This window comes from Mustela nigripes, chromosome 3, assembly GCF_022355385.1.
Source record: "Mustela nigripes isolate SB6536 chromosome 3, MUSNIG.SB6536, whole genome shotgun sequence".
NCBI classification, from domain to species: Eukaryota; Metazoa; Chordata; class Mammalia; order Carnivora; family Mustelidae; genus Mustela; species Mustela nigripes.
In genome coordinates, this window is record NC_081559.1 from 56173351 (window position 1) to 56186108 (window position 12758).

General features: G+C 34.9%; 1 protein-coding gene across 4 annotated transcripts in view; it reads left to right on the forward strand.

Annotated features, from left to right (window-relative positions):
• MARCHF7 (membrane associated ring-CH-type finger 7) overlaps window positions 1–12758 on the forward strand; it is a 51148-nt gene that overhangs the window by 22323 nt on the left and 16067 nt on the right. For all 4 annotated transcript variants that reach the window (XR_009403100.1, XM_059394041.1, XM_059394038.1 and 1 more), the window contains exons 3-5: window positions 5486–5681; window positions 7294–7461; window positions 10243–11350. Coding sequence is in view for 3 of the 4 variants with exons in the window: in XM_059394041.1 (XP_059250024.1) it covers window positions 5486–5681; window positions 7294–7461; window positions 10243–11350 (1472 nt within the window). In the remaining variant the exon portion in view is untranslated. The remainder of the gene's footprint in view (window positions 1–5485; window positions 5682–7293; window positions 7462–10242; window positions 11351–12758) is intronic.

Sequence of the window (12758 nt, forward strand, 5' to 3'; positions counted from 1 at the left end):
GTAATTGTTTATATAACTTTCATGTATATTTCTATAACTCAGTTTAAGAGCTGCTAATCCTGTTACACTTTTCCTTTCTTGCTTTGAGATTAATTACTTTTAATAAGAAATAATGAGAAGCTTTTTATTTATGTGTTTTCGAGTTTGTAGATAACTTACAGAGCTCAGTACTATTTGCATATTTTACATACTATATTATGTCAAAAATTAAAAGAACCGATAGTCATTAACATGTTTACTACAGGGTTAGCTTCCAAGGAACTAAATATATGCATGCATACATATAAATAAAATTAGATAAGAAAATTAGAATAGTTTTAAAATGGTATCAAGAAAAATACAGATAGAGTACTGAGTAGGTCAAATTTATAATACTGATAAGCATTTATAAGCCCTGCAGTGTTTTAGAGTTAACTTTGGACTTTTGTTTTGGGTATCAGGAACGTCACAGGAAAATAGAATCAGATCTATAAGGTGTTTTGTTCATAAGAAAAACCCAGTTCCTCCAAGAAAACAGTGCTTGACAGTTTGGTCTGAAAGGGGACAGTGAATGATACAGTGAACATTGTCTTCAGTGTAATATTAAAATTATTAGTATATTGCTAGTTTACTCAACTTGTTTCTTGGTAAATCTCAGCGTAAGCAAAGGACCTGATGCCAAAGTGTACAGCTCAGTGAAAAACAGTTCTTTCAAGGAACAGTAGAGTGATCTGAATACCAATTTTCTGGTAGTCTTCATTTATTTATTGGGGAGTTTTGAGTAATGAATGGACTCCAGATCCTTCTCTCTTGTGTATGTGTAAGGTTTCTTACCTGGATTTGGGCATGAGTGAATTCATAAATCTTAAAATCCACTAATGTCTTTTTCTTTTCTTTTTTTTTAATGAGAATTGAAAAGACTACTCATTCTGAAGAGAAAGTAGAAAATAGTACTTCAAATTTAGTGTGGCAGTGGATGCTCTAGCATGTGAATATTCAGAAGAGGTCAAAGTTCCATGGTGTTGCCTATGGCTAAGATAATTTAGGTCTGGAAAATTTTTGAAGCTGGGATTAGCAGTCATCACAGTCACAGCATTGACTCATTGAAATGAGCCAAAGAATAGCATTTCATTCTGGATTTGCCTCTGTTACTGTGTATTAAATGATTTCCAAATGATTAAGCATTGTCCAGTGGGTAGCATTGGTTGTATTTTCAGTAATTGTTAAGGTTCTTTTTTTAAGAATAGCTTTATTGAGTTAAAGGTCACATACCATATGACTCATCCATTTAAAGTATACAGTTTGGTTTTCAGTATATTCACAGAGTTTTGCAAATCACTACCACGGTCAATTTTTAAACCTTTTTATTACCTCAGGAAAAAACTCCAGAATCTTTAACTATCACTGCACTGCCCCTCCCTCTCAGCACTAAACAGCCAGTAGTCTACTTTGTCTCCAGAGAATTCCCTATGTTGGACTTCCATTTACATTGGTAGAAACATACACTGCAGTCTTTTGTATTAGCTTTTTTCACTTAACATGCTTTCAAGGTTCATCTGTGTTATAGCATATATGAGTACCATATTCCTTTCTACAGATGAACATAGTCCATTGAATTGGGTATACCTTTTTTATGGGTACATAATCCATTTTTTGGGTATATCACATTTTGTTTATCCATTCATCCACTGATAAGATATTTGTGTTTCCTTCTTTTGGCTATTATGACTAATAGTGCTGTAAATACTTACATGCAGTTTTTATATGCAGTCTTACATTTTCAGTTACTTCAGGTTTATACCTAAAAGTAGAATTGTTCAGTCACGTCATATAACTTTGTGTTCAGTTAATTGAGGAGCTGCCAGACTATTTTCCAAAGCTAGCTAGGCCATTTTATATTCCTACCAGCAATTCTGTGAGGGGGTTCTGATCTTGCCACATCCTCGCTTACATTTATCTTTACATTTTGATTCTAGCCATCCTGTCATGGGTGTGAAATGTCTCATTGCAGCTTTGATTTAGATTTCCTTGATAACTTGTGGTTTTAGAGCATCTTTTCATGTGCTAATTAGCTACTTTTATATCTTTGAAGAAATGTCTATTCAGATCCTTTGCTTATCTTTAAATTGGGCTATTTGTTGCTTTATCATTGAGTTGTAAAAAAATTTTCATTTTAAATTCCACTTTTTCATTACTGGTATATGGGAAAGTGATTGCTTTTTTTTTTTTTTTTTTTTTAATTAAATATATTAACCTTGTGTCCTGCAACATTACTCTGATCCTTTATTGGTTCTACAATGGATTTTGTTGTTATTGTTGATTCTGTGAGATTTTCTACATAGAGGGGGGCCTCTGCAAATAAAGATAGTTTTATGTCTTCCCAATCTGTGTACATTTTATTTCCTTTTCTTGCATTATGCATTACTTAGAACTTCCAGTGCAGTGTTATAAAGGAGTGGTATAAAGAAGAACCAAGTAAGCCCAAAGTTAGTAGAATAATGGAAATTAAAAAGATCAGAAGGTAAATTAAATAGAGACTAAAAGAGAATAGAAAAGATAGGTGAAACTAAGAGCTGGTTTTTTTGTTTTGTTTTGAAGCTAAATAAAATAGACTAACCTTTAGCTGGGTTCACTGAGAGAAGAGGAGAATTCAAAATCAGAAATGAAATAAACGATACCATAAAAATAAAAAGGATCCTAAGGGACTTCTGTGAACAGTTATATTCCAAAAACTGAACAACCTATAGAAATAAATTCCTGGTAACACACAACCCACTAAACCTGAATCATGAAGAAATAGAAAATCTGAACATATCACTAATGAGTAAGGAGATTAAATCAGTAGTAGATAATAATAATTTTTTTACTATTTAACCTGTAACCCATGATACCATGATCTGAGCTGAAACGAAGAGTCAATGTTCAACTGACTGAGCCACCCTGGTGCCCCTTTTTGGTTTTTATGGAAGCTTCATTACAGAGTCAAATTGACTAAATCATTGGCCATTGGCTTCAGCCCTTCCCTTTCTGTTCCCTGGAGGTTGAGGAAACTGGTATATGGGAGGTATATGGGAGGTAGGACTGAAATCTTTCTTTCCCTAAAAAAAAAAAATAAAAAGAAAAGAAAAATTCTTAGTTTATTTAATTGTTAAAATAATTTAGAATGGTAAAAAGTAAATGATTCAGACCAAAGATACTTGAACAGTGAACCAAATTGATAGAAGCCAAAAAAGATTTTGGTTTTGAACTTAAGCCAGCAGAAATACTGGTCAGAACCTTTATTTTTCCTTTCCATATACTGATATTAACAAGCATTTTGTTTCTGGGATGGCATAAAAGGCCATCATGAAAATTGTTTTCTGAACAGTGAGTATATCTTTTTTCTCATCAATAGCCAATGCCTGAAAACTGGGTTGACTTTAGACCTTTTGTTCATTTCTCACTGTGTCTCTAAATTTTGATGAGTTTTTGTCTTACAGTTACTGTCTTCCCATTACTAGTGTCACAAGAACTATTTTCTGCTATTTCAGTGACTTCATGGTTGATTTTCTTTCTGTTCATTTCATTTTTTTCATCTCCACAATGCTCTAAGGATCTTTCTATGAAGTAGTGGATCTGATGGTATTTTCCTCATTCAGTTTTTCCCAAAGTTATATTTACACAGTTTGTCTGGTCCATGCAAAAACAAGAAAAATAAGGAAAAGATTTTGTACAAGTGAAGTTTATTCACTAAAAAATCTCTTTTTTATTTTGTTAAATCCATCATGTTTTGGGAGCATTTAAAATGCCCCTCTTAAAGGGACGCCTGGGTGGCTCAGTTGGTTAAGCAGCTGCCTTCGGCTCAGGTCATGATCCCAGTGTCCTGGGATGGAGTCCCACATCGGGCTCCTTGCTCAGCAGGGAGCCTGCTTCTCCCTCTGCCTCTGTCTGCCATTCTGTCTGCCTGTGCTCGCTCTCTCCCTCTCTCTCTGATAAATAAATAAAATCTTTAAAAATAAATAAATAAATAAATAAAATGCCCCTCTTAAAAACTGGAGATGGGATTAGATGGCATTTGCTAATTTTGATTTACTTGTCAAAAATGGCAATTCTTGGGGCGCCTGGGTGGCTCAGTGGGTTAAAGCCTCTGCCTTTGGCTCAGGTCATGATCCCAGGGTCCTGGGATCAAGCCCACATTGGGCTCTCTGCTCGGCGGGGAGACTGCCTCTGCCCACCCCCACCCCCCACCTGCCTCTCTGTCTGTTAAATAAATAAATAAATCTTTTTTTTTAAAAAAAAGTGGCAATTCTTTCTAAATTATACATTAAAACAATTTTTATTTTGGTCTCCAAACTTCAAAGGTCTTAGAATCACTGGCCTGTAGCATATGGTACCTAATAACCCTATGGCACATGTGATGGTTTGGTTTTGAAATACTTAATGAATTTCACCTCTTATGCTACTCCAGTTGATTGGTTGAAGACACATTCCGTTAGCAAAATACCTTCTGTGCAAGGGATGAATGAAATCCTGATCTGGTCCACTCTTCCTTATTCAGCTTTGCAGCTTCTGCTTTTCCATGTGTGCAAGGTTCATTCTGTAGAGTTACCATGAACTAATGTAGTTCCCTGAAAACATGCTGTATGCTTCTTGTAATTGAAGCATAAAAGAAAAAGACACTTTCAGCAGTTATGGTTGAAATACTGTGTTCTTACAACCTACATTTTTAATGTAATGAACTAATCCTTACCCTTTTTATGCCTTATATTGAATAAATTGCTTAACTAATTAAAGAAATTACGCGGGAGTAAAATAGTTTGTACATTCTAAGTGATTTTTGTGTTAAGGATCGTTTGTGTGTATATACTTACATATTAAAGGAGAAAAATTTGAGCTAAGAGTTTTAATATGTACTGTGTTTAATATGTACTCATTTATCAGTTTCTTGCTTCACTGGTAAAAAAATTTTCAGGTCAGAATTTTTTTTAAATATCATTTATTAGTGATGTATGAAGCGGGGAGCATACTTCTCCTTCTGCCTGCTGCTCCCGCATTTGCTCAGTCTCTCTCTTTCTGACAGATAAAAAAATAAAATCTTTAAAAAAGATAACAGAAAAATCTTGTTATAATAGTAGTTTTCCTAATAAGTTTATATAATAGTATTCTTCTGCTGTTCTGTTCACTTTTAGGACTAGGAAACCAGTTCCACAGGAGTTGGAAATAGTAAACCAAGATGACAAAATGATTATAAGATTTTTGCTCTTCAGTTTTTCCTGACCAGCTGTTTATATATACAGTTACATGGAAAAATTAATCTAAATCAGATTGATAACCCAGCAACGTCTAATTACAGTATAAAGTAAAGGGACACATTGGTAGAAAGGAACAAAAACTACAAAAAAGCCTACATAGTAGAAAAATTTGTGCTTATGAGGAATGAATGAAATTGGGGATTAAATTTAATAGACCGAAAGCAAGCATTCTATTCTTTCATCAAAACACTTTTTTTTTTTTTTTAAACTTACAGTCTACGTCAGCATCAGCATCTGCATCACCATTTCAGTCTACATGGTATAGTGAATCTGAGATAACTCAGGGAGCACGATCAAGATCACAAAACCAGCAACGGGATCATGATTCAAAAAGACCTAAACTTTCCTGCACAAACTGTACATCTACCTCAGTTGGGAGAAATATTGGACATGGTTTAAATGCAGTGTCAGGTAAAAATTAAATCTGTTTAAGAGTCACTATATATGCATTTTGGACTAAAGCCCTTTTTCTAAGACATAGTGGTATTAAGCAAGTAGAACACATGTAAGATAGTGGGTCAGATGTAGTCGAGTTTCTCAGGTCTTACCTTAAGTTAGTGCTATAACTGAAATAAACTCTCTCATTCTGGATTTATATTCTAAATTTGATGCAAATATCCTACACAAACAGGATTAGCATATTTTGGTTAATTAGAATAGCTGATATGTCTGATAATTGAATTGGTAAAAGTGACCTGTATTTTGCTGGTTATTTTGAGAAGTCAGTTTTTTAATTGTTATACTAGGAAAGACAATTTTACTGATAAATATATTAATATTTCCTAACCTAAGCTTATCTTTTGTAAATGTTGTAGTCTATACTTTTCAAAAACAGAAATTCTTTAAACAAAAATAGTTGGTATTCTAGTAGTTCTGTATAAGGATTCTGAAAGAATTCTAGCCATCTAACTAGCTATATGGCTATAAGTCAGTTAACCATTATGGAATTTAGATGTCTTATCAATAAAGCTCCATAGATGGTATTTTGTACTCACAGACACACATTTGTTGCACAAATTGAAAAGCACTTTCTTTTCTGTAGGAGGTCAGGAGGCTGCCTCCTCACTTACACTCCTCTTCAAATGAAACACTAGTTTTAGGGTGAGACAGAATTTGTGATGACACAGTTGGAAGATAAAATTATTGAAATGCTTATGTATTATCAATCGAATTAGTGTAAGTGATTCCTTTCTATTTTGATAGGCAGCACCGCCTTGGGAAAGACACTGCCCATCTAAAGAATATTAAGAGTAGTGTGATGGGTAAGAGCAGACTGTCCTTAACACTGTAGAGAAACACCTTTGTGCACAGATATTTTTGGTCCCTTCTACTCTGTGAAGGCGTAGCATTACATACTTTGGGCCATTTCCCTTAATGAGTAGGAATTAATAAGTCTATTGGGACTAGGAAAGAAAGAACCAAAATTTTCAGGGTAAATAGTCAGGGGGGAAAGTTTTGAGACTTTAATTTATTTTGTTAGATATGATTTCATTTAAAAATCTAGATTATGATTGCAATAGTACTTTAATTCTTAGAATAAGAGGAACCAAGTGTGATGTCAGTGGTAATATTTCCGATAAAATATCGTCAATGTCTGCAGCAAAACATTTTCCATTTTGAGATGGCTTGATTTGAATTTTGGCTGTTCTCTCTAAGATCACTTTCATTGACTTCAGGAAATTCTGCATCATTGGCAAGCTTCACATTTTTGTTCTGTAATCATTTTACATTATACTTACATTGTGTGGTCAGATGTTCTAGAAAGTAACTGAGACATTGACATCACAGATGGTGTTAGGTTTTAGTGTTAGAGAAGAATGTGTTTGAGTAGGAAATAATATATGAGTGATGAGTTCATTGATGAATAATTTTATGTTTTGCTGAATTTTGCTTCTGATTGCAATTCTGTAACCTTGAAGATTCCTATAATGGATCACAATAACCTCCCTGTGTAATACTGAAGATTTGTCATCAGAAACCTTGAAAGCTTTCTCTGAATTAAAATGTCTTCAATTATTTTAAGATTCTTCATGGAGACATAATCAGGTTCCCAGATCTTCATCAATGGTACTTGGATCATTTGGAACTGACTTAATGAGAGAGAGAAGAGATTTAGAGAGAAGAGCAGATTCTTCCATTAGTAATCTTATGGATTATAGTCACCGAAGTGGTGATTTCACAGCTTCGTCCTGTAAGTGTAAATTGTATTGTTACGTATAACTTACCTAAAATGTTATATTTCTCTCTTTGTGTAAGTCATTAAAATCATAGTACAAATGAGTACATGAAGTGCATCTTATGAAGAATTCAAAATAGCTTAGTATGTATTCTAGTACCGTATTTGTTATATTTTAAAAAGTAAAAAGTTTAGGGGTGCCTGGGTGGCTCAGTGGGTTAAGCCTCTGTCTTCAGCTCACATCATGATCCCAGGGTCCTGGGATCGAGCCCCATACCAGGCTCTGCTCAGCAGTGAGCCTCCTTCCCTGCCCCCTGCTTGCCTCTCTGCCTACTAGTGATCTCTGTCAAATAAATAAATTCTTTAAAATTAAAAAAATAAATAAATAAAAAAGTTTAAAACAGATGTAAATTCGTATCTGGGTTCTGTCTTCTGGTAATTTTCTTACTTGTGCTTTTCCTTTTAAGAATGCATATATTCTAAAGTAAACTAAATAATTTTTATTATACCCCAACATCATTTGCCTTGTACAGTTGAGCCTTGAACAGTGCAGGGGTGAGGGAACTGACTCCTATTTCCACCCCTCCTCCAGTATTAGTACTTGAAAAATCTGTGTATAACTTTTGAATCCCCCAAAACTTTAGTACTCAAACCGTACTGCTGACTGGAAGCCTTACCAAAAACATGAGCAGTTGACACATTTTTTAATGTTCTATGTATTATGTAATGCATTCTTAAAATAAAGCTAGAAAAAGTGTTAAGAAAATCATAAGGAAGAGAAATTACATACATAATACCTACTATGTTTACTGAAAGAAATCCACATGTAAGTGGACCTGTACAGATCAAACCCATATTGTCCGTGTCCAACTATGTAGTGTAATAACTACTTATAGTTAAATTCTGACCTAATTAAAGCTTGAAATCAACATTTTTTTTAATTTATTTTACAGAGAGAGAGATCACAACTAGGCAGAGAGGCAGGTAGAGAGAGAAGAGGAAGCAGGCTCCCTGCTGAGCAGAGAGTCTGATGTGGGGCTCGACCCCAAGACCCTGAGATCATGACCTGAGCCGAAGGCAGTGGCTTAACCCACTGAGCCACCCAGGCACCCCGAAATCAACATTTTTTTGAAATCAACATTTTAAGGCATAATTTTTTTTTTTTTTTTAAAGATTTTATTTATTTACTTGAGAGAGAGCATGAACGAGGAGAAGGTCAGAGAGAAGCAGACTCCCCATAGAGCTGGGAGTCCGATGCGGGACTTGATCCCAGGACTCCGGGATCATGACCTGAGCCGAAGGCAGTCGTCCAACCAACTGAGCCACCCAGGCATCCCAAGGCATAATTTAGAATTACTTTTGTTTAATGTGAATGTGCCTTTTTCATTCACTTGCCATAAAGACCCACACTAGTTCTGTCAGTGTACATTAAGCTTAAGTTTTTCAAAATTAAATACCATAAAACAAAAATACTAAAAAATCAAAGAGCTTATTGAAGTTGACACATCTAGCAGGCAAAAGTAGAGTTTGATTTGCATAGAAGAGTCTACGGCCATACCACCCTGAACGCGCCCGATCTCATCTGATTTGCATAGAAGAAAATACATTTGTTCTTCAAAGGTGTAGGTTTTAGGGGCACCTGGGTGGCTTAGTGGGTTAAAGCCTCTGCCTTCGGCTCAGGTCATGATCCCACGTCCTGGGATCGAGCCCCACATCAGGTTTTCTGCTCAACAGGGAGCCTGCTTCCTCCTCTCTCTCTCTCTTTCTCTCTGCCTGCTTATCTGCCTACTTGTGATCTCTGTCAAATAAATAAATAAAAATCTTTTTTTAAAAAAGTGTATGTTTTATTAAATAAGCTTATTTTGGCAAGCCTTTGCTTAAGACCAGTGAAAACATCTTTTTTATTTGCTTGGGTTCAGATAGAGGAGCTGTTGTAGTATGTAGTGTCAATACCATCTATGCTTGGAGGTCTACAAGTATAGGACAGAATAGATTTAGCCACTAACAGTTTACTCCTTCATGAGGCTCCATGTTTTAGTGCAGCAGCATCTCACTCTTAAGCTAAGTGTATGCATAAGTATTCTTTTATAAAGGGATGCAAAAGTATTTCTCATCCCATTTCAAGATTTGAACCACCAGTGGTATAGTTTTCAAAACTGCAACTACCAGGACCCTATTCTAACTTAGAGCTCCCAGCAAGTTAAGAAGTAGAGGTATGTCTGATGAGTAACCAGAGATAACATCCACTGCTCTTACTTTGAAAGAAAAAAGATTGGAGAAAGTTTAGCTGTTAGCATGGTTTGCCATAAAATTATAAAGATGATAATATTTGTGTGAAATAAGTTTTATGCTTATTGCGGAGTAAGAATTTCCAAAAACACTGTCTCTTTAGTATGATTTTGCCTTTATTTGTTAGAATCATTTATGTTGAATTATTTGTCCCATTTAAAATTCCTTGTCCATTTAGATATTATTTTACCATATCAATTTCTGATTAACAAATTGTGACTGTTAAACCTTCAAGAAGTTAGTAGATTTAAATGTTTGTTTCATAAGCTGTGACACATTTCTTCCTTTTCAGTTTACAGTATTGACTTAGCAGCAGTACTGTATTTTATCAGAGGTATAGAAAGAGAAGTATATGTTTTTTTCTATAACAGTTAAGATGTATATTATAATATAGCAGTATTTGGTTTGAATCCAGTTTTTCAGTTTGCAGTAATTAATAAATGCAAATTTAATAATACTCCAATTTTATTTCATGTCATTGGTATCTTTCTTTTCTTTCAAAAATAGATGTTCAAGACAGAGTTCCTTCTTCATATTCACAGGGAGCAAGACCAAAAGATCACTCCGTGAGCACTTTACAGTTGAATACATCATCTACAAACCACCAAATGCCTTCTGAACATCAGACCATACCATGTTCTAGGGACTCCAGTAGAAATTCTCTAAGATCAAATTTTTCTCCAAGAGAATTGGAATCTCCCCAAAGCAGTACACAACCTGGATTTTCTTATATTTCAAATAGAGATGAAACCTCAACCATAAGCAGTTCAGATAGGGTTGGTTCATCTCAAAGATCATTTCAAGAATCTTCTGACAATGAAGGTAGACGTTCAACCAGGAGATTGCTGTCGCGTATAGCTTCTAGTATGTCATCTACCTTTTTTTCACGAAGATCTAGCCAGGATTCCTTGAATACAAGATCGTTGAGTTCTGAAAATTCCTATGTGTCTCCAAGAATCTTGACAACTTCACAGTCTCGTAGCAATGCAGCATCATCTTCTGATGTCCCTGATAATAGGGCATCTGAAGCTTCTCAGGGATTTCGATTTCTTAGGCGAAGATGGGGTTTGTCCTCTCTTAGCCAAAATCATAGCTCTGAGCCAGATTCAGAAAATTTTAACCAGGAATCTGAAGGTAGAAATACAGGACCATGGTTATCTTCCTCACTTAGAAATAGATGCACACCTTTGTTCTCTAGAAGGAGACGAGAGGGACGAGATGAATCTTCAAGGATACCTACCTCTGATATACCACCTAGATCTCATCATATGTTTAGAAGAGAATCAAATGAAGTGGTTCACCTTGAAGCACAGAGTGATCCTGTTGGGGCTACTGCCAGCAGATCACAGGCATCTGCGGCTTCGAGTAATGCTGGTACTGGTGGCTCCACATCAGATTCAGCCCACAGTGGAAGAAATACAGGAATAACAGGGATCCTTCCTGGTTCCTTATTTCGATTTGCAGTCCCCCCAGCACTTGGAAATAATTTAACCGACAATGTCATGATCACTGTAGATATTATTCCTTCAGGTTGGAGTTCATCTGATGGAAAAAGTGATAAAACTAAAAGTGCACCTTCAAGAGACCCAGAGAGACTGCAGAAAATAAAAGAGAGGTAAATTTGAATACCTGTCATAAGTTGATAAAGCATAGAGCAGATTAGAGGAAGGAGTCCTTTTCTAAAATGGCTTCTCATAACATTGGTATCTAAGGTTTCTTCTTAAAATTTATATCCACTGAGATGTTAGGTTCTCAAAGGAAATGGATGAGAATTAATAATGAAGGTAGACACTGGGTGTATAGATTGCATCAATAAATTGTCTAAAGATTATTTTTAACCAGCTTTTGATAAAGATGCACAAAAGTCAAAACTCTTAATCTCTTACCTCTTTCTTGATATACTGCTGCTAAATGGGATTGGTAAAGGGGCCTCAGTGGTCATGGATTATCAGAACAATCTGTCTAACCTTTAGTAAGATTTATTTACCGTTTATTTTTATTATCTCAGACTGTTTTGGAATGAGGTAAAAATCATTTACACAAATTATTTTACTTTTGAAGTCCAGGTATATACTGAATATTCTTTGTATATTATGAATATTTGATGGAAATACTAGTTTAAATTCAGGACTTAGAATCTTCTTATGCAAATGTATCTTTGTAGCGTTGAAGATTGCTTAAAAATCTCTGGTAAAAGAGTAAAGATAAAAATGAGAAATTTTAGTCCCAACTTGATTATTTTGTCATGTTATGTACTTAGTTTTTCAATCTGTTAAGATAATTTTTATAAAAAATAATTTTCCTGATAAAAACAGATTAGGATAGTACATGTAAAACATACTTCTCAGAAGAAGAGACTTAGGTAAAGTGAAGGCTGTGAGGTATTCTGTGTTTTTGTTTTCTCTTGTTCATAAAGGCCTAATGTAATGGCATTGTTGGGAATCATAGTTGTTACTATCTTTTTAGATTTTTTAAAGAACAAATACATTCAAATCTAAACCTCTGGGGATAAAGGGGAGCCTAAGATGTTGGACATTAGGCCACTATATTCCCTTTTCTCTTTATGTAGGACAAATTGTACCATGGGACTATTCTCTTCCTGCACTTAAAGTTTGCTGTTTTTCCTTGGAGAACGATTCACTCACTGTCCTGATAGTGTTAGCTTTAATGTCATTATAGCAACTTCCTCTCATTACAAGCTGTCTGCTGAGGAATTCAGCAACCAGTGGTATAAACAGAGAGCAAAGCGTTAGTTTAGTAATTACCAGAGAGAAATTAAGCCAGCATCACTCTGTCTAATTAGATAGTTTATAAAGTAGCATTTGTTGGTTATTTTGTCATAGAAACTGTGTGTATTCCTTTATTATATATTTTGCTCATAACTGAAGATTTTAAGACACTCCACAGGTAAATGAATAAGAATCTAAAAAACTGAACCCCCCCAACTAAAAAAAAAAATTGAAACTGTAAGCCAAAGAAGGTTAAATCTGAAGGTAAAACATAAATATTTATGGTTGAGGTTA